This window comes from Ambystoma mexicanum, chromosome 2p, assembly GCF_040938575.1.
Source record: "Ambystoma mexicanum isolate Mex_15411 chromosome 2p, UKY_AmexF1_1, whole genome shotgun sequence".
NCBI classification, from domain to species: Eukaryota; Metazoa; Chordata; class Amphibia; order Caudata; family Ambystomatidae; genus Ambystoma; species Ambystoma mexicanum.
This window is the reverse complement of record NC_090923.1, coordinates 501483677-501509335: the sequence shown is the minus strand read 5'-3', so window position 1 is coordinate 501509335 and position 25659 is coordinate 501483677. Positions and strand designations below refer to the sequence as shown.

The following is a 25659-nucleotide window of genomic DNA, read 5'->3' as shown; positions in this document are numbered from 1 at the left end:
CAGCCAGGTGTCAACCCTATAAAGTGCATGTGGGCCCCATGTCAGCGGCAAGCTCGTGTGAGCTATTCTCCCGACTACCCTTAAAACAAACAATGAAATAAAATCTTCACACTATTTTTCGAATCTGGAAGACATAGTTCATCAGGTGTGCATGGGTCTTTGGAACATCCCAGTTAGTGAAGCTATAAGGAGACTTCCCTTAAAAAAAACTCTCTTTAATCGAAAATCAGTTTACGATCAAGAATGAATGAGGAGATATAAAAGGGTACATCTAGTTTGTCAATTTAAAACAGACTGGCTACCATCATGGACTGTCAAAATGTTATTTATTATTTTGCAGATATTTAAACCATGAAAGCAGGTTTTTGTATAAAAGTGCATGTGTGCATATATTGCATGTGTTACATATTTATTTTAATAAAGGGTTGTTATCGATTTCAGATGCGAGCTGAATGTGAAGAATGAATGTGAGGTTTTTTTGCACTATGCACCCAAGACAAGTCCTTATGTAAACATGGCTTTCCTTTTAAACATACGTTGCAATAACACATTAAATCAGGGATCATCCCTACTGCCACCTTCTTTCGAAGTCAGTGCCTGCTGTACGCCCTACTTGGAAGTTTTGAATGGTGGCTATTAGGTGGCATGGAAAGTGCTGCCTAAAAGCTGAAACTAGTGTCATAGGAAGTGAAGATAGGAGAGATACAATATGAGACAAGGGGTGGAACATACAGCATGAGGGTGTTGTTTGGATATCTGCCACACAATAACTGCTCCTGGCCATGCTAGGCCCCATAGCCATTATCACCCACTGCCTGACCCTCCCCACCCAAAACACATCCCTTTGAGCTAGCTGACTCAAGAAATAACGTCAAAATCTGCTCTGTGGCCATGCTAGGCCCCATAGCCATTATCACCCACTGCCTGACCCTCCCAACCCAAAACACATCCCTTTGAGCTAGCTGCCTCAAGAACTAACATCAAACTCTGTTCTGTGAAGGGCCTGTCAGTGTTATTTCAAAGCCATCTACGGGGAGTTAATGGCTTAAATGCAGCTTTATACGCACTACTTTGTATTAAAACATGTAATAACCAAGTGTGCCGTCAACCACCTGATTTATGAGCAGTATGTTTGTCCTCAAGTTGGATTTGAAGTCCTGTTGAAAAGAAGCATTGGCAAAGTTAACGGCTTTGGCTTGTGTATAAGTTTTAGATAAGCATTTGACAAACACAGCTATGGTATGCATGGGTATTTTAACTCGTGTCCTGCTCTTGCCGTTTTAAGGCCCAGTAGTGCCATTGTGTTAGTGCCTGGAAAGCAGCTACCCGCATGCTTGCATACAACCCAAACTTCGACAACTCTTGCTTGCTTAGTGCCTTTTTGAAATGATATTTCAAATTGTTGAATGGTTATTGTAATGTACTCACCCACAATCCGAAATTGAAGTGCGTCGCCTTGGCTTGGAGTAGTTTCTTGAAGCGCATATCCCATTTCTTGATCTTCTAGCATTGGCACTGGAGACGCATAAGACATCTGAGCAAGCGACATGATGATGAACAGAACGGCACCCTTCATTGTAAGCCTAAGTAAATGAAAACATTATATGAATCGTTACTAGGTGGTTTAGTTGCATTACACTTGGGGCACCTAACATTTTGATTTGTTGAAAGGTGAGTCCTCAATTCCTGTTTTGCAGTCCAGTAATTTTGCGACGTCTGAGCATCAATCAATGAGCAGATTGCAGGCTAAACCTATGATTATGTGTGTGTTTCTTCAAGTATTATCTGGCAGCCTAAGGCACTTTGCTACTCTGTGTGGGTGCAGCATGTTATATTGTGAATTACAACATATCAAACGTGTGTTGCTAGGTCCTGCTTCTTTATGAATGAGGAAAATCACATGAGTCCAGATATTGAGGACAAGGACATATTTAGAGAATTAGATATTTATGTTTTAATTATTTGCGTATATTTCTAGTTTTAGAGGGAAAATTAGTATTATCAGATTCACTGACATCTTGCATGAGTCCTTTAGCACTTATTGATGACACAGTAGATGTGGGTGTATGCATGAATGCCATAATCTGCATGTGCGGGGGGACAGCACGAGCGATAGCCACACAGTACACTCAACTACATTACAGCACCACACCCTTATGCTCAAGTCCCCTGACATTGAGGCACCATCAAACGTGAAACAAAAATTCACAATCTCCTGCTGACTGCCATGAACTCGCAGCTGAGAATGCCAACAGCGGCTGAATCTTGGCAATCGTAGAAGTCCTGGGTACACACTCAACAAAAGGTAAACAACGATCAAAAGGGAAATTCACACAGACAACATGCAAGGTGGTACTGTCTACTGATCACTTTGACCTCGGTGGCTCTTAATTCAAAGACAAAGGCCCCGCGTCACAAACGCTTTTTTACATTGAGGAAATCCCATTAAAACACATTTTGGAAATCAAGCCCAGAGACTTTAAAGTTCATTAAGACTGAGTCCTCTCCTCGTATTTTTTTTTCCACTGCATTGGCCCAAGAGGATCTATTTCATATTAACTGGCATGGTGCTATGATACTGCCTTCTACCATGCACTTGTGTCAGCCATTTTGTGATTATATTTTATACTGCCTTCAGGTCTGCTTGTGAAAGTTATTTGTTTTCATTAGACTCATAAAACATATATGGATCATTCTAAAATGGCCGAAGGGTTGAAGTGACGTCACTGCTGTTAAATTGATGTAAACCATATAATATGACGGAGAGGAGAGGTTGGTATTGCATTCGGCAGAGGGAATAGAGGGCACAGGTGAAGCTGAGTGCCATAGCCTACCCTTTAATAACTACCAGAAAGGGCCTAATTCATCCCCCAATACTACTATTGTGAACGGACAGTTTCCTGAGGATAACGCTTCATTAACAAGCATCTGCAAAAGAAGCAGGTACTGTTAATCTCTCGCTACTTCTCTGCAGGTGCAAGCATTGGTTACATTACTGACAGACCACCACAGAAAGCAAGAGCTTCCCAAGCTTTGATCCAAGTGGGAGCAGTGGACTTCCCCTGCAGGTGTGGGAATTAGCAGAGACCGGCACAGATCATTGATTATGAGTGTTTGGATGCTGTTGATTCCCAGTAACATTATTTCAACTTTGATTCCAAATGCTATGATGTCAATAGGTTGGAAACTGACTAATCCCCTAGGGCCGTGGCTGTGAAAACACTGCTGAAAAGTGGGTGAGGCGTCATCTTTTCTGGTACAAGGTGGGCACCTCCTAGATCTTTGTTGAGTGCACAATGGGAGCAAATAACATGATTCAACAAAAAGTAAAGATTCCCGCTAAGTGAATGTCTTTAAAATAATGGGACCCATTAGAAAACATATTTCTGTTAGACAGGCCCGTCAGTCTGTCTGTGTGTTTCTCGTGCTCTTTAGCTCTTGTTTTCTCGCTCATATTATTTATGAATCTCTCTGTCTGTCACCCCATCCCTTAATCTTTATCTGACTGTATATCTGTTTATCTTAATACATTCTTGAATGTGTGTCCACGTGCCTCTCTGCAGTTTGTGCACTGCAATCCATCCCTCGTTCTCTCTATCTCTTGCTCCCTCCATTAGCCCCTCTCTTTCTCGCACACACAATTTGGTGAACTAAAGGTCTGTCAGTGGTTGTCAGTTGGCCTGTCTGTGTGACTGCCCACGGTCATTGCATCCCTGTCTTCCGTACTCTTTCCTTCTGTGACTCCCTTTCACTTACTCTCTCTCTCTCTCTCTCTCTCTCTCTCTCTCTCTCTCTCTCTCTCTCTCACACAGACGGATTCATACTCTAAGGTGCTAAATGCGGACTGTTTTGCTCAGTGCCCTAGTCGTTGCAAACAGCTTTTCAGGGGGTTCCGCCCTTAGCACGGACTCCCACAAAACCCGGCACCAATGAAAAGGGGACGGGGCGCCTCCCCAATCATCTACTCTGGGCATTATGAGGGATTATGCACGGGGCAGATGATTGGAGCAGCCCCGCCCTTTTCTCTGGTGCCGGTCTTGTTGGGTGTCCCCGCTAAGTGTGGCACTCAGCGCAGGCACCGAACAAAATGCAAATAAATGTATTTTTTCTAACTAGGACTGTTTTGCATTTGCTGGTCTGACTTTCTTTCTGCCTACTGAATTTGTATCAGTGCCGGCCCCAGGTCTACCAATTTTTGGGCACTGCCCTCCAATGTTCTGTAAACTACAAACAAATCCCTTTCTCAGGACCGCGGGGGTCAACGTTTGCAGGGTGCTGCTGCATTTGAAAGGCATGCAGCGTGATTCTTAAATAGGCGCTGGCGCTGCACCTCTGTCACTGACTGTCATGTGAGGTGTCAGTCAATGACTTTCTAGAGACATTGGCCCTCATTACAACTCTGGCGGTAGCCGTGCCGTTAAAAACGGCACGGCTGCTGCCGGAGTTGCATTTTTCCCAGCAGCCGTGAATGGGAAAGAACCGGGTCATGCCGAATAAGGCGGACCCGGTAATAGCCCATTTTCGGGTGCCGGAATCAAAGGCCTCCTCATCCCCATTTTGCCCAATAGGGCTGAATGGGGATGGAGACGTTGGATGCACCGGCACAACTCTGAATGTCCTGGTGCATCCGACGTGCTCTGCTCGCGGGTGCCGTAACACCCGCCAGGAAAAACCTGACGAGTGAAACGGTTCCCACGAGCAGAGCCCGTAGTATGGCGGTCCAGGAAGTACAGTACCGGCATGCTTACCGGTACCGTACTACCCAGACCGACATGCTCGTAATGAGGCCATTGTTTGAGCTGGCCGGTGCCCTTTAACAGCAGCGCTGAAGTGACACGGCACCATTTGATTGACCCTTGACCGGGCTCTGATCTGTATTTGTGCTTGACTTTCTGTTTCAGGCCCTGGCTCTCTCTCTCCTGTTTCTCTCCCATTTCTCATTCAGTTCTCGCTCTTCGTCACACACACACCAAACACAGTCACTGGCTGTCAGTATGACTCTGGTGGTAGCCGGAAAAAAGAAAATCTGCATTCCCATTTAGTCCCTTTGGTCTCAATGGGAATGGGGAGGACGGATGTCTGTGTGCAACAGTGCCGGTGCCTCCGTCAAGGTCTGCGAGCGGGTGCTGTTCCGCCCACCAGGCAGAACTGGCAGGCTGAACGGCACCCGCTCATAGAACTCGTAGTTTGCCGTTCCGGAAACAACGGTACCGGCAAGCTTACCAGTACCGTTGTTTCGGACGACACACTTTTGCTCTCCCAAGCACACACACAAGACCACCGATGCTTTCCCTCTTATACATGCTGTTTCTTCCCATTTCTCCCCGTACATACATGCACACTCATAAACCGCCAGTGACTCTCTCGCTCTCTGTTTATCTAACTCCATCTCTAGCTCACGGCCTGATTTAACATGGGAAAGTCCCAGGGCTCAAGTCGAGGGTACACGTGGGGGGATGGAGTCCACCACTTTATTCAGAGGGTGGACTCAGTCCCCCCAGTTAAAAGAGAAACATTGGATGTTCTCTTTGAATTTATGAATTTAAGCCGACCTCGGGATCAAACTACAGTCAGCAGGTTTCTAGGCCGGACACTTCACCACTGCACTATATAACCTTAAGAAAAATAGCAAACAACTAAAGGTGAAATGTCCCATTTCGTTACTGCAAGTCCCAGGGAGACATTTGTATTGGTTCTTGGAGTTTAAAACATGCACAACTTTGAACGTTTTCAAAAACACGATTAGAAGAAAATATCCTGTCTTGGTTTTGTGTGTGTGTTGATTTTATGAAAGGCAAATGCCATTCGTTCTGTGCAATCTGGGTGGTTATGCAAAGCCAATTTAATGGAATGTGCATATTTCACCTTTATATGCTAATTTATGGTGACGTCACAGCCCATTGCGTTTGTTGATGAGTCCCCCCACTTTATTTTTTAGGACTTGACCCCTGGAAAGTCCCTTTGAAAACACGTTCGTAACTCAGGCCTTCTGTCTCCTAGTCTGGTTGACTACCTTTGAATGCCCGTGTTTTCGCCTCCCTGTGCGTGTACATCTCCATCTCTCTACCTCTCTGTTAATCGTTCGGTAATGCTTTCTGTTGGCGTTCTTTCCACCTACCTGCGCTCGTTGGTTGTCCCCTCTGTCTATCTATATGCGCGCCTATTTGCGTGTCTGCATCTCCTATCTGCGCGTGTTTGCTCATGAAGCAGCTCCTTATCTTATCCCTGCATGGATACATGCCTCCAATGTCTGCGCGCGCCTGTCTGGCGGCGTGCTTATCTTTGCGCCCCTCCCGCCACCCCTCTTCCCCGCATTCCACCCCCCGCCCCCTCCTAATGCGGGCAGCGCTGGAGGTATACTGTACATCATTTACATTTGTCCGGGGAAGAAGTGACTTTGCACACACTTGCCCACTATGCTTCTGAATGGGTATTACTGTACTACAGCTGCCGATCAAAAGGCCCTTTAGCAGCAGTTCACGTTCAACTTATGTCAGCCACAGTCCAGCTTTACCGAGCTGATGTATGCCCCCATTGTCCTGAGCAGAACTCTGCCGCACAGTATCCCTTTTACAGCTCCGCCACTGCCCACATATCATCTGGCCCAACACATTTCAGGAGGTAATTGAGGCACGACGTGAATAGCCCTCAGGAAGGCAGACAAGCGTGCCGTTATCCTGAGTGTGGGCGAAGCGAGCCTCTAGGAACACCGGAGTGGTGCTGCTTGTGAGCGTGGCATCACTTCCTGCCCGGTGCTGCCCTGGGAATGCCAGAGGTGGGAGGCCCTGTTCAGCGTCACCCACCAGGCCACGGGCAACCAGTGGACAGCTGGCCGCGAAATACCCAGCTCTCGAACAAGAAAAAACGTCCAAAATGTGCAAACAACCTTAACTAAAAGACATTATTGAGCGCAGGTATATCACCACTGACGACGAAGAATACTGATGGTCTAGTAGAGGTGATGCGAGCTACTTGGATATTCGAGGCATTTGGCTAATAGTGCAGTGTAGAGATTTCTAGGTTTGGTCTATTCTAATGCCCGCACTCTCTTCGATAGTTGCCCTAGCACCGAACCACGCTGCTCTGCGCTCGACGTCTGTCCCTACTTCCCCAGGCTCACAGCCACCTCACCCCCCCCCCTCCCACACACACACACATGCGTTAATGTATCCTGTGCCGAGTCCTGGCAACTCTGCCTCGCTGACTTACGGGATGGAGCGGTGGGCCGGGGTCTGAAGTTGTTCGGCAGAGTCTGTCCCTTGCTTCTCGTCAGCGTGTGAGGCGAGCAGTGCCAGGCGGTCGCTGCTGAGCAGGAGGAGGTTCCTACTGACCCTGCCTGGCTGTTTCTCTGGACTTGATTCCTGATGCCCTGGGAAGGAGGAGGCGGGGATGGGGAGGGGCCGGGGGATCCTACTCTGGACCTGGCTTTGAGCCATGGGATCCTTCCCCCGTGCAAGGCCATGGAAATGCTCCATGTGCAGCGGCCCCCCATTACCTGCAAGAGAATACAACATTCAACTACACATTTTTTGTAATGCTGCTTACACTTCACCGTACATCTAGCAATACAAGAGTCTCAAAATGGAAACTTTGAAAGTTTATAAGAGGGAAAAAAATGTTCTGGCAATTTTGAATCTTACCTTCACGGTGATTTTCAAAGTGATGTTGTTCCTCATAGTCCCATCAGTGAGAATGAAAATAGAAATGACCCTTGCGATTTTCTTACGAGGCAAAGGTAAGATCCACGCTACAACATTATTATTATTAATATGAAGTGATTCCGTTTTAGAATCAGCTGTAGAAAAATCGGTTAAAAACCGGCGGGTTGTGCGGGCGCGTAGAAAGAAATTGAAGCCAACAGTCTTGGAGGTTTTATGTTTCTTTAATCCATGTCTGCCAGCTTTTCCACCTACTGGCAGAGCCCCCATCCAAATAGTTGGAAGAGGGCAGTATGGGGAGGTGGTGCTATTGATCACATAATCACCCGTCGGAATGTCCGTAGACACCAGACTGACATGTTCAATGGAACAAATTCACATCATCTAATAGAGACCCCTTGATATGCCAGGGGCAACCATACATGCCAGTCAGCATATGCCAGGAATACCTTCATATGTGCATGTACAGTCATCGATTCCATCATACAGCCACCAATTGCCAGGAACAATTTCAGGTGCCCAAATGCAACCTTTCAAGCCTCTCTGCATAGCAGGGCTAATCCCCACTGAAGCACCCCCATTCTTAATGTGTTTCACCACAAATAATTTACACAGACAACAATTTCTCAAATTGCAAAAAACATGGCCACTTTCGGCATACAAAACACATCTCTGGTTGGCCCCTCCCCTTTCCTGGGGTTTCACAAACCGGTGTTCCTCCTCACTTTGGTTTGGCATATTTCCGGGTGACGCAGTCACTTCTGGTGTCAGTTCTAGAAAGTACACCCGCCTACGGTTAACCGTACTGCCAGGCCAGTCACTCCCATATTCTTGTATGGAGCGAGTTCGGGGCCACTGCAATCAGTTGCTGAGGAGCCCCAACTCTCCCTAATGGTGTCAGTACAGAAAGCCCATTGCTTCCAGCGGGTAATCCACATGCACTCCTAATGGACAAAGTCCTGCCAAGAAATCTTCACTGAATATTATAAATGGCAAATTAAAGATTTTAATTAAACTCTCACAAACAAAAGGGTTAATACAATTAAACAAAATACCAAATCCCTGTGCTTGTACTTTCTGTAATATGGACAGTTTTTTAGGAGCAATTTTGAACTCAAAGGCTAGTAACCAGACCTATAAGGACTTAAATCAACAGTACAGCTTAATCAAGCGAACGTAGAAAATGAAAAATCACATTCCAAGTCAAATGCCATCATGTTTCGGTTATTCCATTCTATCCATCTTCAGGGCTATAAGCTGTTTTTTCATAGTTGTTTACAAATCTTTTACATTCATCTGTAAACTACAACAGGTCATATTGTCATATTTCATAAGCCTTTCAAAGGTAACATGCTGATAAGGTAAAACTAAATCACATAGAACTGACCTTGGATTTGATTCGCAGAGATAGATTCTAACCTGTAATGAAGTACACACTATTACTGGGAGCCATACTTAACATGATTTATATGCCCATTCTATCCTTGCTAAAGCAATAAAGCACACTTACACAGCTTATTTCTTTGCCAATGTGCTGGGTGTCATAAAAAAAGTTCCTTCTGATTCTCAACGAAAAACTACTTTTGTTCTTAACTTAGTGTCAAAGAACGAACAACACATTAGCTGTCATTCCGGTGGACTGAATATCAGCACCACACCTATGTATACATAGCTATCCCACAGAGGTCTGTAGGGGACTTCAACCCTCCTCCCGGTTGGTGCCTAGTTTTCTCCCCTGTTAGGGAGAATTCTCCAGAATGGTTAATTTCCCTTATTTTGTGAATCCCTCAGCATCTTTGTTGCGTTTCTAGGGTTTCATTTTTTTTACCTGGTAAGAGTGTGAGCCCTTTTTTCCCACTCTTACATGTGTTTTGCTGTGTGTTGTACATTTTGTGCTCATGGACTATGGAGTCTCACCCACCCCATAGGCATCATCTTTTTACTGTGTGTCAACCAGCACCTTTAGTGCAGTGACACAGGGTTGTCTTTTCAGACTTCCCACTTTAAACTCCATTTCTGGGACTGGCTACTGTCTCCGAGAACATGTAAAGTCATCATTGTTCTTTCACCATATCTTTTTGTAAAGGTCTTTCTAGTGTTTTACTCTGCACACCAAACTAGGTTTGGTTCCTTTGTTTGCCGTCCTTTGGCGGGCTTCTTCGCAGAAGCCCTCCTTAGGTGCCTGAGTGTCTGGGTGGGCAGGATGTGAGGGAGGGGTTTGAGGCCCCCTGCACTGGGTCTCCAGGGAGACCCAAGTTGCACTCTTGTTTGATTGGCTAGGTGGCTGCCCTGCCAGGACAGCCACCCTGCTATGTCATTGACAGCCAGGCTGTGTGAATGGGGGATTTGGTGCATAAAATGCCAGTCTCTGGAACTGGAAGGCAGAGTCGCCACTGGAATGTGAGAACCAACAAGTAGCTGAAGGAAGACAACTGCTGCAACTACTGGACACCATGCTGCAGGTTTGAATCACCTGAAACCTTGACAACAGAGGAGATCTGCAAGGAATCTTCTTCCCTTGAGCTTGGTGGGAACAACCAGCTCGCCTAACCCCAGACACCAGTCCTCATCCTGGTTGAATTTACTGTGCATCACTGCAGTAGATTGGATAGCCAGTGGGAAGAGAACCCGTTTGGGCTTCAAGGAGCACACCTTATATTCATCGTTTTGCTTCGCTGCTGGCTTCTTCCCTGGGAAGTGCAGGACCCTCCAGCCATCCTCCTTGTCACCACGACTGAAGCTTCAGGAACCACAAGCCTTCAGGAACTGCCAGGAAAACTGCCTCAGCTACAGCATTCTTCTTCTTTAATGATACTGTGCAAATTCAGTCGCTTGTATTGTCCGACCGCAGTGAAAGAGCAGGAAATCTTTCACCTCTCTAAAGGCTTGTCCTTCTCTTCTCCTTTAAATAACTTTTGATCCGACCAAATTGAATTTGAACTCTTGGCAAAGACTTAACCACAAACTACTTTGAACTGTGTGATCCTCTGCAAAGACTCTGAACCATTAACATTGGCCCAGACCTCGTGACTTGAATCCTAGTTGTAGTAGCCTTTTCTGGATTGCCCTACCTATAACTTGTTGGTGTTATTGATTTTCAATAACCTTGTCTTTCCTCCCTTTTAAATTGCTGCAGTGCCATTTTGCTCACACTTAATTTTGAGCTTAACATGTCCAGAATTGATGGGGGGTTGTTGTAGTATATTAAGACTGTGATTTTCTGCTGCTTTATGATATTGAACTGTTTTATAAATGATGGTGTACATAAATGTGTATTCTTTTACTCAGAAACCTTGAATCAGTGTTTGTTGGTACCATAGTAATTGTTGTCCTTTGTGTAAACTCTGGTACTGCTCGCTTTACTCTTGAGATAAGTCTGGCTGCTCGGCCATCGCTTGTAAAGCAGGAGACCAAGTGAGATACTGGGTCCACAGCCGCTCTATATAGAACCCAGTCTGGGTATGTGTTTAATCAAAACTATTAAAAGTTCGCTTGAAGGTGAAAGGGGATGCCTTTAGTTGAAAAAATGACAAAAACATTAAACTCCAGTAGTTTTTCAAAACAATTTTATACAAAATAATCTCAAGAGTGAGAAGTCACTAATGTTTTCTTAGTGAGGAAGGATTTGCCACAAACATTTTCATCAATCAGACCAAACTGCCAATGCATTTCGGAAATAAGTTTCCTTCGTCAGGGCCAGTGTAAAGATAATACATACATGGTCACAAATAGCAAGAACGATTTGTGTAAAGCAACATATTAGTGTCATGAAATATTGAAATAAAGTCAAAAACATACCATTCAGTTGTGGTTTCCAAAAGTAGGAGAGTGAGGAGGGAACAAGGGAAAAGAATAAATTAATTAATTGATAATGAAACCATGTTTGTCGATATTAAAAACGAAACCAAATCAGGAAAACATTAACCTGAAATATGTAGTTGCATGCAGAGTTTGTGGCACGATATACTCATTAAGGTCATGTAGAAATCACAAGTTGTCTTTCCTTAGTGACAGAAATCATCGCTGAACAACAGCCTGCAATGAATTGCCTGTAACCAGAGAAAATACGTTGTAGTGGAGTGTTTGAAATCCGTGTATGTGATTGAAAAAATAGAGTTGGGAAGAAAGCTTACCGTGCATAACACGGGAGTGGAGAGGTTCTCCTGTTGCCGGCTCGAGGGAGTATGCGGCTGTTGCATCGAAGCGCTGCCTAGGCAATGCTTCCTTTATGTGACACATGACCGCAATGCGACCCGAGTGGACGTGCAGTCGTAATGTGCCTCTGCAATCAAGCCATAGGTCTTGATTTAGATAGATTTAATTATTTATCTGCCCTCATGTGGCCTAAAGGGAAATTGTGATGTAATAAAAAAGAACAAACGGAAAAATAAATGGAAATAAAAGAAATACTATGTCGGGGTAGAATAACAATAGTGAGTGATGACATGTAAAAGTAGATATACGTATATAGTGACAAATAACAACATATGCAGTGAGATAAATCACAATATTAACTCTGCTGTCGTTGGTGACATCATTAAACGGTACCTGCGGTCATGGAGCAAAGGGCCAAGATACGCAGCAGTAACATTGGGTGTCCATGATGTGCAGTAATTCCATAAAAAGTAAACATTCATGTCTAGCTTACGCATTAGTGTATACCACTGCTGTGTGTGGTGTCGTAAAAAGACGGCACCTTGGGTCCCAGACCTAGTGTCCAGGAATTACAGCAGGGTGGTACATGGGTACATCATTACATGATACAAGGGCTACATGTAAGAAGCTAAAGTTGTGTTGACAATGGTAGCAAGGAACAATCAAAGCAGGCGAAATGCAAGGTTATAAGAAACAATGATAATTAATTTCTTCATTGATTCCATTGGGGGTTAGACTACTCAGTTTGTCAATCCAAAAGGTCTCTCTGCGGTTGAGCCGCTGGCTCAAATCCTCATGTGGATATTTTTTTGTGAGTACTTCCAGAATCACAAATCTTATCTGTGTTAGGTTATGTCCATTTTCAACCCAGTGGCGTGCTACCGCCGAGTTCATGTTTGTGTTCTGGATGCAAGAGCGGTGTTCATTCCACCTTGTTTTAGCCGCTCTTGTAGATTGGCCCACATAGAATTTTCCACACGGGCACTTGATGCCATAAATAGTGTTGGTGCTATCGCAGGTTCCATAGGTTTTGAGGAGAATCTTCTTCCCTGTCCTGGGATGGTTAATGACATTACCCTTAATTATTGAATTACAATTAGTACAATGGAGACAGGGGAACGTTCCAGTTTGTTGGGTTATGGGCTCTTTGAGGGGCGGTCTTGTGTGTACTAATTTGTCTCTGAGATTCCTACTGCACTGGTAGGCAAATACAGGTAGCTCACTAAAAAGATTTTGTACCCTGATGTCATTTTTGAAAATTCCCCAGTGTTTTTTGATGTTTTTTTTTATCCTGTTGCTTTGGATCAAGAATTTGGATACATAGACTGGTGATTTGAGTTCCCTCTTGGTTTTAGAATTCTGTGTAGAAAGTAGGGTCTCACGTGTCAGGGTGCTAACCCTAGTGGATGCTGTGTCAAGTTCTCCTTGTTTGTAACCTCGTGCTAGAAATTTTTCTTTCATTGCAAGTTGTTGTGCTACACAATCCTCTGGATCACTCACAATCTTTTTGACCCATTACATTTGGCTATATGGGAGATTTTTAAGCAGACTAGGCTGGTGGAAGCTTAGACGGTATAAAAGGTTATTGCGATCAGTAGGCTTGCGGAACAATGAAGTACTGTACCCAGTTGTATGCTTTTTGATTTGAACGTCCAGAAAAGTGATTGTGTCATACGAAAATTCTCTTGTAAACTGGATACGTTGGTCTATGTTATTAAGGTATTCAAAGAAGGCATCAAAAGCTCCCATGGTGCCTCTACATACCCCAAAAATGTCATCAATATAGCGCGTCCATAAATGTATGTCTTTGTTCCATTCCTGATTGTTTAGTACATTATCCATCTCAAACTTGTACATAAAACAGTTGGCACATGTGGGTGCCATAGTGGCCCCCATTGATGTTCCTGAGGTCTGTAAGTAGAACTGGTTGTGGTATTGGAAGTAAGAGTTTTCTGCAATGAACTGTAATAGGCAAGTATGAATTATTTCTGTGCACGGATTTCAGATGTTTGTAGTAGTAGCCATTCAACCGATTCAATCCAAAGGTCATGTGGTATAGAAGTATAAAGACTTCTGACATCAATAGTAAACATAAGGTCATCCTGTTGAAGAGTTGTGGAATTAAGTTTTTGCAGGAAATGAGTGGTATCACAAGTGTATGTGGGGGTTTTCTGAATTAGAGGTTGCAGGAAGAAATCAATGTAGATGCCTAACGGTTAGTTAATACTCTCCATACCTGCAACTACCGGTCTTCCTGGTGGTTTAATCATGTCTTTATGGATCTTTGGTAATGTATAGAAGTTCGGAATCCTGGGGTGGCTGTTGGACAGGAACTTCTGTGTGTGTTCGTTGATCCATTCTAGCTCAAAAGCTTTATCCAATAGACTCTTTAGATTCTGTTTTATTGTGATAGTTGGGTCATGGTCCAGAGTGGCATATATTGTTCTGTCTTGGAGTTGTCTAGTACATTCCATATCATAATCAATCGTGTTCTGAATGACTAACGCGCCCCCTTTGTCAGCAGGGCGGATAGTTATACTTTTATCCATGTACAGATCCTTGATAAGTCTCATTTCATGGGGTTTCAGATTCCTGTGTGGTGGAGTTGTGTAACTAATTTGTTCTAGGTCACGGGTTACTAGCTTCTGAAATATATCAATAGATGGGACTGTGATGGGTGGTACAAACCCACTCTTTGCTCTGAATTCCTGATAATCGGGGGCCCTAGTTGGATTATCTTGAGCTTCTAATTCTTTAAAGAAGACCTTAAGCTTAAGTTTTCTGACAAACTAGTATAGTTCAATTTTTGTATGAAACAGAGTAGTTCCCTAGGTGGGTACGAAGCTCAGGCTTTTCTGTAGATGTCCTCCTCGGACTTGCTCAGTGTCCGATTAGATATGTTGATAACTAAGTTTTCCTTAGCTGAAGTCTCGTTTGAGGTTTGTTCCTTTGGTTTCCTCCTCCCCCTAAGGGTTCTTTTGGGCGAGCGCCTAAAAAAGCCGAAGATTAAGGTGCTTGTGCTAAAGGACCAGTTGTTTGGTTTGGATTATCTGTTGTCTGTTCTGTTGGTGTTTCGGAGTCTCTCTGGATGTCTGATTCAGAGCTGCTGGTGTTATCAGATGTATATTTGAAAAACTTTTTGGGTGCTACTGGACCATACCTCTCCATCCATGTGTAAACTTCATCATTAATATAATCATAAGTATAACATTTGAATTTTTTGACCTTCTTTTGTTCAAGCTCTGTTTTATACTCTTCAAGTTTAGCATTAATGTCTGTTAGAATGACATCATATTCCTCTTTTCCTAATGAGCTAACCAGTTCTTTCTCTATGTCCTGAATTTCTGCATTTAGCGTTGACACGTTTTTTGAGAGTTCCTGAATAGTTAACAAAATAAGGTCTAGGGAACACTTGCTCAGAATTGCCTCCCACTTGCAAACAAACTCCTTGCTTTCTTTGCAAATGGTTGGTCGGAGTTGTATACGTAGACCTCTAGGAATCCGTTGGTTCTTGAAATAGCGAGCAAGGGTTATCGCATGTAGCTTTCTGTTGATCTCTTTGCGTATCAGGAATTCTAACTGCTTGATCCGTTTAGCTGGATCCTTGAGCATAGTACCATGTGTACCAATAGATGTTTCACTAATGAGTTCAAGAATGGCAGTAGCTTCCTCAGTCGAAAACCATAGGGTTGCCGCACATTTGGTTGATAGTCCTTTGATATCCTCAAACGACATATTAGTTCATATGTTTAAAGATGCTTCAAAGTTGTGTGCCAGTATCTCACTTGGTCTCCTGCTTTACATGTATTTTGAGTTTGGGTGTCTCCGAACTCATCACAGCCAGCTCCTTTATACATTTTTGAATACAAATTGTTTGAACAAGTCATTTTTTTGTCTACAATTTTTCAACATTTGAGAAACGTGGATTAACTACCAAATGGTGCCCACTCACTTACCTTCTTGCTTAGCCATCGCTACGACTTTACCGTGTAGTACAGGCTTGTACCAAAGGTGAAATTGCACTTACGCTTATAGGCTTAATTGTGTGTAGGTTTCCCAAACGGTACTGCATATGATTCTGCCTAACATCCCCCATGCTGTAAGGCATGAGGGTTACCATAACTGCCTCCTTGTTGCTAAACTGTGGGAGTGCTCATGTCCACTTTCTAAACTAACATAAGGGTATTGTGTGTCGTGCATACAGTATGCACTCCAGCTAATTTGATCCTGCTGTTACATACAGAAGCACTCGCAAGCATGCAGGCCACAAGTACTTATCAAAGGTATTCTAAGGCAGACGTACCACGGGGCAGCAGACCAGCAACACCGGTTGGGTGCACCGCGATGTCCATAAATCATTCTAGTGCTCATGACAATTGCCTGCTGGCTGACGTTTTCACGTTACCCTGGCATGGTGGCCATTTTGAATTGGGAATCTCACTGTTTCATATATCCCTCACTGAGGGGAAAAGATAAGCTAACCGCAAGTTCTGCAAAGTCTTCAGGTAAGTAATATAACTAATGTGCATCAGATTTGCATACGTAATGGCTACAGGGCTCCAACTAGGCCAGACAAATACACTCTGCGCTGGACTAATCTTTTTATGGGTATATTTCTCAGGTCTGTAATAAGGCTTGTCTGTGTTAGGACTGATTTTCTACACTCTGGCATGGTGGACAGATGTATAGAAGGCCAACCTATATCGTGACAGGGACAACTCTGTGAAGCTGTAGCCAAACCAGTTTTGGTAGCAGTTACAGACGTTCTAGGCTATGTTCTTCAGATGTGGTGAGCTTGTAAGGTGTCCAGAATGAGGTCACACAATGGGAATCACAGATGACACTTAGACAGGATGTATACAAATACAATATTTATTTATAGCCGAAACACACTATGAAAAATGACTGCTAGCAAGTAGAGTTGTCACACAAGACTATTAAACTAAATACATATATACATTCACTTTGTTATAGGGCATAATACACATCAGAAACTCCTGCAAAGGAATGGTTAGAATAGTATTATGCACACAAGGTCCACAGAGATTATCCCTAACTAAAATTGTCCAGCCCTAAATTGTCTGGGGCCTTTTGCCCAAAAGTTCAGGTAAAAGTTCCACAGAAGATATGAAGCCGGAAAACATACAGGTTCCAGTGAAGGGTTCTTAGGGTTAGGATATAAGTAAGAGTAATGCCCAAAGGTAGCCCTAATAGTCAACTGCCTTCTGCAAGAAAGCAATGACAAAACCAATATTGTTAGAATTGAGGTTTATGATTAGCCCCTTGACTTCTAATGGGACTATACGGGTAGGTTAGAAGCTCTGTAACTTATCCCCCGTACTCTGATTCTTCCCAGACTTGTCAGGACAAACGAAAATGGTCCAAGATTGCTTTTACCACCAAAAGTCGCAGTCCTTCATTCCCAGGGTTTGCAGGTTCAAGCTGATCGCTGGTTGGTGTCTTTCACTGTGGTAAGGATTGAAGAATGTAGCAAAACTCGATGCAGGACCCCTCTCAGGACTCAGGTAAGCAATCTCGGATGGTGGTCAATGCAGCACGGCGATGCAAAGGATCTCAGCTGCCGCGGTCGGACTTTCCCTCCTATCTCAGGTTCCCTTAAAGATAGTGCGCCTTCTAGGGTTAGCTGAGGAGCCTCCAAGTTTCAGGCCGAAACTCGGAAAGGTAACGTCGGCAGCATGGTAGCCCAAAATCGAAGCTGGTCAGCCACAGGACTGTTCCAGGCACTTCTGAAGGCTTCCTTTGGAAGGGCACCGAGCAGACTTAAGGAATGAATGATCCCTCCACTCCAAGAGTCGCAGCTCCATCGCAGGACTGCTCAAGATCACAAGCAAGACAGGGCTCCTCCAGGGCAGTAGCAGAAGTTGGTTGGCCTGCCTCCTTCAGTCATGTCTCAGGTTTCTTCATGGGTCTCACAGCTGGACAGGATACTTGGCTCCTTCAGGTTTCTCCAGGATCTCTGATGAATGGGTGCAGAGGTCCTCATGTTATCCTAAAAGCCAGGTAAGAGCTGAAATTCCCACTAGCCAATAGCAGGACTAGCCCACACACACCCACCCTAGCAGTGGTCCAATCAGGACCACTGGCGGGAACATTCATGCATACTAGTCAGACTAACTGAAACCAGTTTGTAAATTGAGAGCAGACAGTCCCAGCCCACATCCTAATCAAACACAAAGGGGTTACCTGCACTATAATCCCTGGTGCCTCAGGTAAATAAACAGTAGGGATAATAGGGTGGACCAGTGAATAAAGGATGACAAGCCTTTCCTAACTCAATACATTATATGCAAATTTTAATCAATCAATACAAAATGTATATATGCTATGTGCATCATAATAGTAATACATATCCAATTATATAAAATCAATGTTGCAATCACAGTTATCCACAATCAAGCTAACCATTAAATAATCTCTGTTATTCATTCACATTCACACTCATATATCAGCAATGGCTTTCCATCTTTCTGTATAAACAAAACTTCAAATTATACATTTGTTTAACAAGTACTTAAACAACATATTATGACTCTATCCTTGATACTGAGTTGTTTTTCAGTTTGCTACTATTCCAAACAGTTCATATAGTCAAGACATGTTTTGGTCATGGGACTAACAATACTGTTCCTTTCTTTTCAGACCTTCATCAGGACGTGTAGCCAGGATCAAATTATGTCTTGCTTTCACAGACTATAGTGAACCTCATTATCTCCGCATTTCATGTTCGGAGCTGTGGAAGATATGACGGAATCAATCCCTCACTGGTACCTTTGAGTAACCTATTTAGTCAGGTCAAGGTTACAGTAAGCAGCCGTCTGTATGTCACATAGGCTGTTCTTCTCCAGATCTGTATAATTTCACCGAATAAGCAACAGATATACACTGCCTGCCTTCACATCCCCTTTAGGGCAGAAGAACTGGTGCATTTTTGTCTTTCACTCTTATTTCACTCTTATTTCTGTTTTAGTTGTGTATCATTTTTTTCAGTTAGTTTTTCTTTTCCATTTGTATATCCTGCTCAGCCTCCAACCTTGTTCCACTCAGCGAACAGCCTGGAACAATGTCGGAGGCTGAGCAAGCCCGAAACACATGTCGACTATATGAACTGTTTGGAATAGTAACAAACTGCAAAACAACACCAGTATCAAGGATAAGGTCAAAATATGTTGTTTAAGTACTTGTCAAATGTATAATTTGAAGTTTTGTTTATGCAGAAAGATGGAAAGCCATTGCTGATATATGAGTGTGAATGTGAATGAATAACAGAGATTATTTGATGGTGAGCTTATTGTGGATAACTGTGTTTGCAAAATTGATTTTATGTGATTTGATATGTATAACTATTATGATGCACATAGCATATATACATTTTGTATTATTTGAATAAAATGTGCATATAATGTATTGAGTTAGGAAAGCCTAGACATCCTTTATTCATTGGTCCACCCTATTATCCCAGCCTACATCCTGTCAGCAAACAAACACGGCCCTCTAGTATTCCAACAAAAGCTTCTGCTTTCCCAGGCACTGAAAGTCTTTATAAGGATTTTCATGGCCTCTCAGACCAGAAAGAAAGTTAAAGAACAAGATGGCAAAAGGACAAGCGAAAAGCTTGTGGCACGGTCTTGTTTGACCAGTAGCCACAGTTGGTAGCCAAACATGGTAAACGCGGTAAGGCTAAAATTCAAATTCCCAAAAAGTGGGAAAAAGTCACTGCTGCCACCAGATTATCATTTTAGCACACCTAGAGTAACCAACAATCCTCTGATTGTTAGTCTAGGGAAAAGCAAATATGCACCCCATTGTACCACAAGTGATGCAAAAGTAACCCTAAGTAGTAACACAGTAACACCCCTAAGGGAAACAATGTTTCCCAGTACCGACCACCCAAAGTACATGTCAGTTTCCCCATGACGTATGAGCAAAAGCCAGTGCAGTGAAGCTTAAGGCGCTGTAAAAAGTACAGGTCAGATTAAAACATAAAAGCAACATGTTTGGGGTTCCATAAAGATGTAAGAAAAGGTGCAGTAAAGACAAATCTTTCCTAACCCCTCCCCCCCTGGCATCCTAAAGGACAGGGGGAACTAATCCACCCCTGATGGGTCCTCTGTTCCAGTCGGTTATCCTTGTTGGACAGCCAATCAAAATTGCTATATATGGGATCTCGCCTATGTCCAATAGTGAAGTTCAAGGCCTGCAGACTTGTGAACCACCTGAGCCACTTTGGATTCTCTCCCTTAACATCTATCAACCACTTCAAAGTTTTAGGGTTAGCATATACAGTGAAGTGAGTCCCATGGAGGTAGGATCTCAACTTCCTAAGGCACCTTGCAATGGAAACATAACTCTTCTCCACCTGGGGCCAACTGAGTTCTCCACTCCTAAACTGGTAGCTGATTAGACAAATAGGATGTTCACCAACTTTGTCATTAAGCTGCAAACGCTTTCCAACTTCCCAGTGTCATGGGCATCTGTCTGCACTAAGAAAGGTCTCTTCTAATCAGATTGAAGTGGGAAAAGTGAACAAAAGGCTCCCACCAATCCCCTCTCAACCATGGCCTAGAGGATCACGGCCCAGACACCCGCCACGAGAGGAGTTTGCCCATCTCCCAGACGACCAAATACCCTGGTACAAGAATATACGGATGTGCCCACTCGCAAGCCCACCCGCATGCCCACCTGCCTGCCCTGCATATGCCGACACCTGCGGCATGGATGAACTCGACTAAACCATCCAGCACCAAATCAACACATCGTTAGAGATGCCATGACGACCTAGCTAACGGTCAGCACACTCGTGCAACATACACACCGGACACTCCCACACCAATCCACACGAAGAACATACTCAGTGCTATGAGGTAGGCGACGGACACACCAACAGACGTGCATCTTTATTATTTTTAAGATAGGCTTCTCAAATGCAGAAACGCAAGACGCATAATGAACTTATCTAAAAAGGCTTGCTCACGCTTCTTCTAAAACCATGTACCATAATGAGGAATATAACGGAGACACGATACTGGGGATAGAGCAATATGATACCGTAACCTAAAGCGCTCTGCATCAAATGGTTCCACCCATGCACCAGGCCCAAGTAGGCCGCAAGCAAAAGCTTCCACGAACATTAAATGAGCAAGGGTTCAGTTGCTGACCCTGCAGAATGATCCCAGTGAAAGCAGACAGTCAAGGGCACAACGTTGCAAACTCTCATTCCGCAAGCCGACGCCAAGGTCGCACCTGCAAGATAAGCAAGGCACACAGTGAGAAATATGATATTAATTGTGCAGAATTCTGCCTCAACCACGGTCCCCACCTCACGTGACCAAGCCGAACTTGATAGGGTGCCAAGCCCAGGAGGAAGAAGGCGTCTGAATCCCCCCGTCTCAAGACACAGGCAGATACAATTAAGCGACTCAACGGACATCTGCGGCGGTGGGAGTAGTCGGCCTTCCTGCTTATGAATAAATCCTCACATTGTCTGCACATACCCATAGAGAAACATTGTTGCAAATGACAGGTGCACCGCGAGCTGGGAACAGCGATGGTCCCAGACTGGGGGGCTCGCGGGTGAACCAATCAGAACATGGGACCCTTATCACTGACGCCATTAACATTGACCAATCCTCAGGGGTCTTCATGTAACAATTTTTATGTATCAAACTGAAGGGACAACCCAAGTATACCACCTGACTGACCCTTAACCAATAACCCCGTCCTCTATATGTATGCTATACTAACCCTACCACTCGGGGAACCAATCCAGAGTGGCAATAGGTTTTTTGCTAATTTTGTAAGGTGACGCAAGTAGCGCGTCATGCTAAGGTAAAAAGGGCCTGCGAGCCCCACGCTGCTGAGAGAGTGTCCGGACGGACGCGTACGATCCTTGGCCATCCCTGCCGTTTTGTTTAATAAACAGCAGAATCACCTTGCTTCTTGCGTGTGTCTCATACTCTATCTCTTTGGGATATACGGGAGGAGTTGGGGCCTCCCTGCCCGGAGGTCCGCGGACGGCCCAGCCGGCCCCGGGAGAATTCCCCCCCGACAAGTTGGAGGCACTGCTGAGATCTGTTTAAGGTCCGCTTTTATTTTTATTTTTCCAAGTACTCCCGTTGAGAGGAGGCCCGGCGGCGCGGCCCCCTCTGCCGCTGCCCCCTTTTGAGGACTACAGGACCATCGTGGAACTGCGAAAAGACCAGACGGCGCAATCCGGATAGTGGCCCTCGGGAGCCAGTTGAGAAGTATCCCGCCCGCGGTTGGCGAGTGTCCAGACGTAGTCCAGACGAGGGGAGGTGGCGACCCGCTTGGAGGGGTGCACGCAGTCGAGCGGCCCCGCATCAAGAGAACTTGGTGAGTATGCCACGCCCAACAAGCAATGTGAAATTGTGAGGGAGGGGGGAGGAATTGAATACGGGAGGTGGGAGGTGTTGCACAGGTGCGCGGCGAAGGTTTGATAATTTAGTGTTGGCAATGAAATGAATGGTAGCCGGACGAGTGCGAGAGCAGTCCGCTAAGTTACGGGAGAGAAGGGGGGCGGAGCAGGAAAACATCACTTGCGGCCGCTCATAGACACTGATTGGCCTAAGTCGCGACCACGTGTAAGGGTGTGTGCGTGCGGTTTCCTACGATTTGGCAATTATTTATCAATGAGTAGATGAGGATCCCTATTGTTCGAGCAGGAAACTCGATAGATAGATGACGTTTCCCTGTAGGCGGTAGCTAGCTAGTTGCCCAATACGGAAGATAATTGGCTGGTTAAGCCCTCCTGTCGAGGGGCGTATCACACGCGAGGCGACGCAGCGTGCGCAGTCCGATTATATTATTGATTACCTTGTTCCAGGAGTGACAGGAAGACAGCTGTGGGGTTAACGGGGGTAGATTGCGAGTGTATTTTGGACTTAAAGAATATATGAAGAACTTACCAGTAGTCTGAAGAGATCGGTGACGTCACCAGCAAGGCTTACATAGGACATCTCGAGAACCAGGCATCTTTTATTTTTGAGTGGCGGGGAGGAGAGCTGTGTTAAGGGCGTGGAAACGGAGGTAAACGGTAATGAGTTGATCGGGGGAAGGCGAAAGGAGGTACGTGTCTGCGCACGGAGAACGCCGGCCACGGCAAGTGCAGAGGAGGGAGGAGGAGCGAGTGAAAGTAGGACGGCGGTATAAGAACATCACAAGGGGCACGCAGCCGCAGGGGGCTACGTGCGCCTCGGCCGCACGGGGCCGTAAGGGTGTTGTATAAAGGAAGAAAGGAAAGAAAAGAATATACAAATGTAAATACTATATTTTACTAATTTTTCCTTAGCGGACTATCGCAAGTCCCCAAACTTACGGGGCCAGGTAAAGATACACGGCTGTATATTGTAAACTGCTAGTGAGATAACCGCTACCAAATAGGGGAAGGGTGACAAGTGGAGCGCTACTATGTCATACGGGACAGGATCGGGGGGGTGGGGGAACACCCTCACTACCCCGCTGCAACACATATGTAAAACATTATCACCCCATAGGGAGAAATTGATCAAGTACAGCATAGAATGGACACAGGGGACGGACAACAAAATGACGACACCATGGCCGCCTAATGGTAGCTTCGATCCATATACCCAACACTCATTATTAAACCATCTGCACAATACATACAAGGGGAAGAAGTTAACGCACCAGGTGGAGGTGTTCAACTTATGGAGAATGTTCCAAGGGTCCCGACCAGGACCGAACGGAATGTTCATTGTAGGGGAAACAACGGGAGATAAGGAGATTAAGGAGGAGGGAGAGAATGGGGAAAAGGAAAGTGAAGGAACACAGAACACGGGGAAAGGACAAGGGGGAGGAGAAAAGAGTGACAACTCAACCGGAAATGAAATAAAACAGGAACAGAGCAACGATATACCTCTAGCGAAGGTAGTGAAAACAGAGGGAGGGGGGTTGTATCCTTTAAGAGAACTAGGGGAAATAGCAAGAGAACAATTAAGGGCGGCTGAGGGGTACTCGAACCCGGCATACAGCCCTCCTCCTTATACAGTCACAGGTGGCCACACGGGAGGGGAGCAGAGTAGTAGAACGGGATCAGCCCATGGGAAGATAATAGTAGGGGAGGGGAGGACTGAAGAAGAGCAGACTACGGACATAGGAAATGATGAGTGGGTAGCTGCGCAGATACTATTAAAATTACGAGGTTCATTAACAGGAGAAGAGAAGGAGGTGGTGAGGAAAATGGAGGAGGATAATGGCAGGGAGAGTGAAATGGAAGGGGAAGAGGGGAAAGGAAAGGGGGAAGAGCAGTTAAGACAAAAGGAAGAGACCTTGGAGGAACGATTAGCAGAATTAAGGGATGAACAGAATGAACTGATCAAGCAGCTCGAGAGGGGGGAAAGAGAGAGAGCACGGGAAAGGAAAGAAGGTAAGAATGAGTTGGGAAAAATGAGAGAACGAGCTGAGGAACAAAGGAGAGAAGCCGAAAGGTTAAAGGCAGCGGCAGAAAGGGTATCAAGAGCAGCACTGCGCGACAGGAAAAAAGAGGAAGAGGAGAAAGAAAAAGAAATGGCAATATGGAAGAGGAGATTACTGTCAGAAACGACAAGGAAATACGAAGAAGGGAGGATGATAGAGAGTATAATAGAAAGGGAGAGGGAGAGATGGGAAAGGAAGAAAGAAGATGAAAAGATATTGGAAAAAATGAGTTGTGAAGTAATGGAAGAATTAAAAAAGAAAAGAGAGGAAATTGGTAGGGGAATAGTGGAGAGACAAGGAGGGGAAAGAGAAGATAGGAGGGGGGGAGAGTGAAGTAAGGAGGAATGTATATAGAGGCACAGAAGTAGCAACAACATCGGCACAAAGAGGAGCGAGTAGTAAAGAAGAAAAGGGAGGAACGGATCTAATAAACTTAAGAACAGTAACGATTGGGGGGAAAAAGACAGTTTGGGGGTTGCCATTTATGAATGACTTTTGTAGTGAGGAAGAGGAAGAAATGGGGAAGGAAGGAAGAAATAGTGAAAGGGAGAGCCTAGATAAACTATACACCACCAGGACAAATAAAGACTCACCATGGATCTGCGGGAGAAAGGAAGAACTGCAGGGAAGTGAGGAGGGGGAGCATGGAATGGCGGAGGGGCAGACACGTGAAGCCACGCCGTCACTGTCCCGTCATGCATGCTCCACCACCCCACGCCCATTGCGTGCAACATGCCCATCTAAACTCGCGCCCTTCACAAACGAACTGACACCCTATGCAGGAAGGCTTAGAGACCTCCCTGGACGCAGGCAGGGAGAATGAATACAGACGCCCACAATAAATAAAGGAAATGATGAAAGAAGGGGTAGTGGTGGAGGAGAAAGAGTAAAGACTAGGAGAAATATGGACGAAGTTGACGATGTAGAAGAGACGGAAGAAGAAGAGGGGTGTGAGGACTCGATTTTGTGGAACCCAGGGGGTAAAACGGGACACAACTTAATGCCTCTTCTAGAGAGGGGAGGGGTTAGACCACAATACGTCCCTTGGAAGCATGCAGACAAGGAAAATATAAAATGCAGACTCCCATCATTAAGTGGAGGTGCGGGTAAATGGATATATGAAATGGAAAAACACACCGCAGGACAGAAGTTGGCAGTGGGAGATGTAAAGGACCTTCTCATATCAATATTAGGTGATGCTGCGGATGACATCTGGAAGAGAGCGGGCTTCCCCAGGGTAACAATAACAAACACATCTCACGATGGGGCACCATTCGCAAACTGCAGACATGCATTATGGCAGGCACTGAGGGTACAGTATCCGGACACATCGGACATAGGAGCTATTACCTCGCGCAAGATGCGTGAGAAC

General features: G+C 44.9%; 1 protein-coding gene across 1 annotated transcript in view; it reads right to left on the bottom strand.

Annotated features, from left to right (window-relative positions):
* Positions 1-14386, bottom strand: part of LOC138567754 (uncharacterized) — a 97836-nt gene extending 83450 nt beyond the window's left edge. The window contains exons 1-3 of the mRNA XM_069646236.1: positions 14050-14386; positions 7210-7495; positions 1429-1583 (exon numbers count right to left, since the gene is read on the bottom strand). Coding sequence (XP_069502337.1) covers positions 1429-1583; positions 7210-7495; positions 14050-14386 — 778 coding nt within the window. The remainder of the gene's footprint in view (positions 1-1428; positions 1584-7209; positions 7496-14049) is intronic.
* Between the last annotated feature and the right edge of the window lie 11273 nt (positions 14387-25659).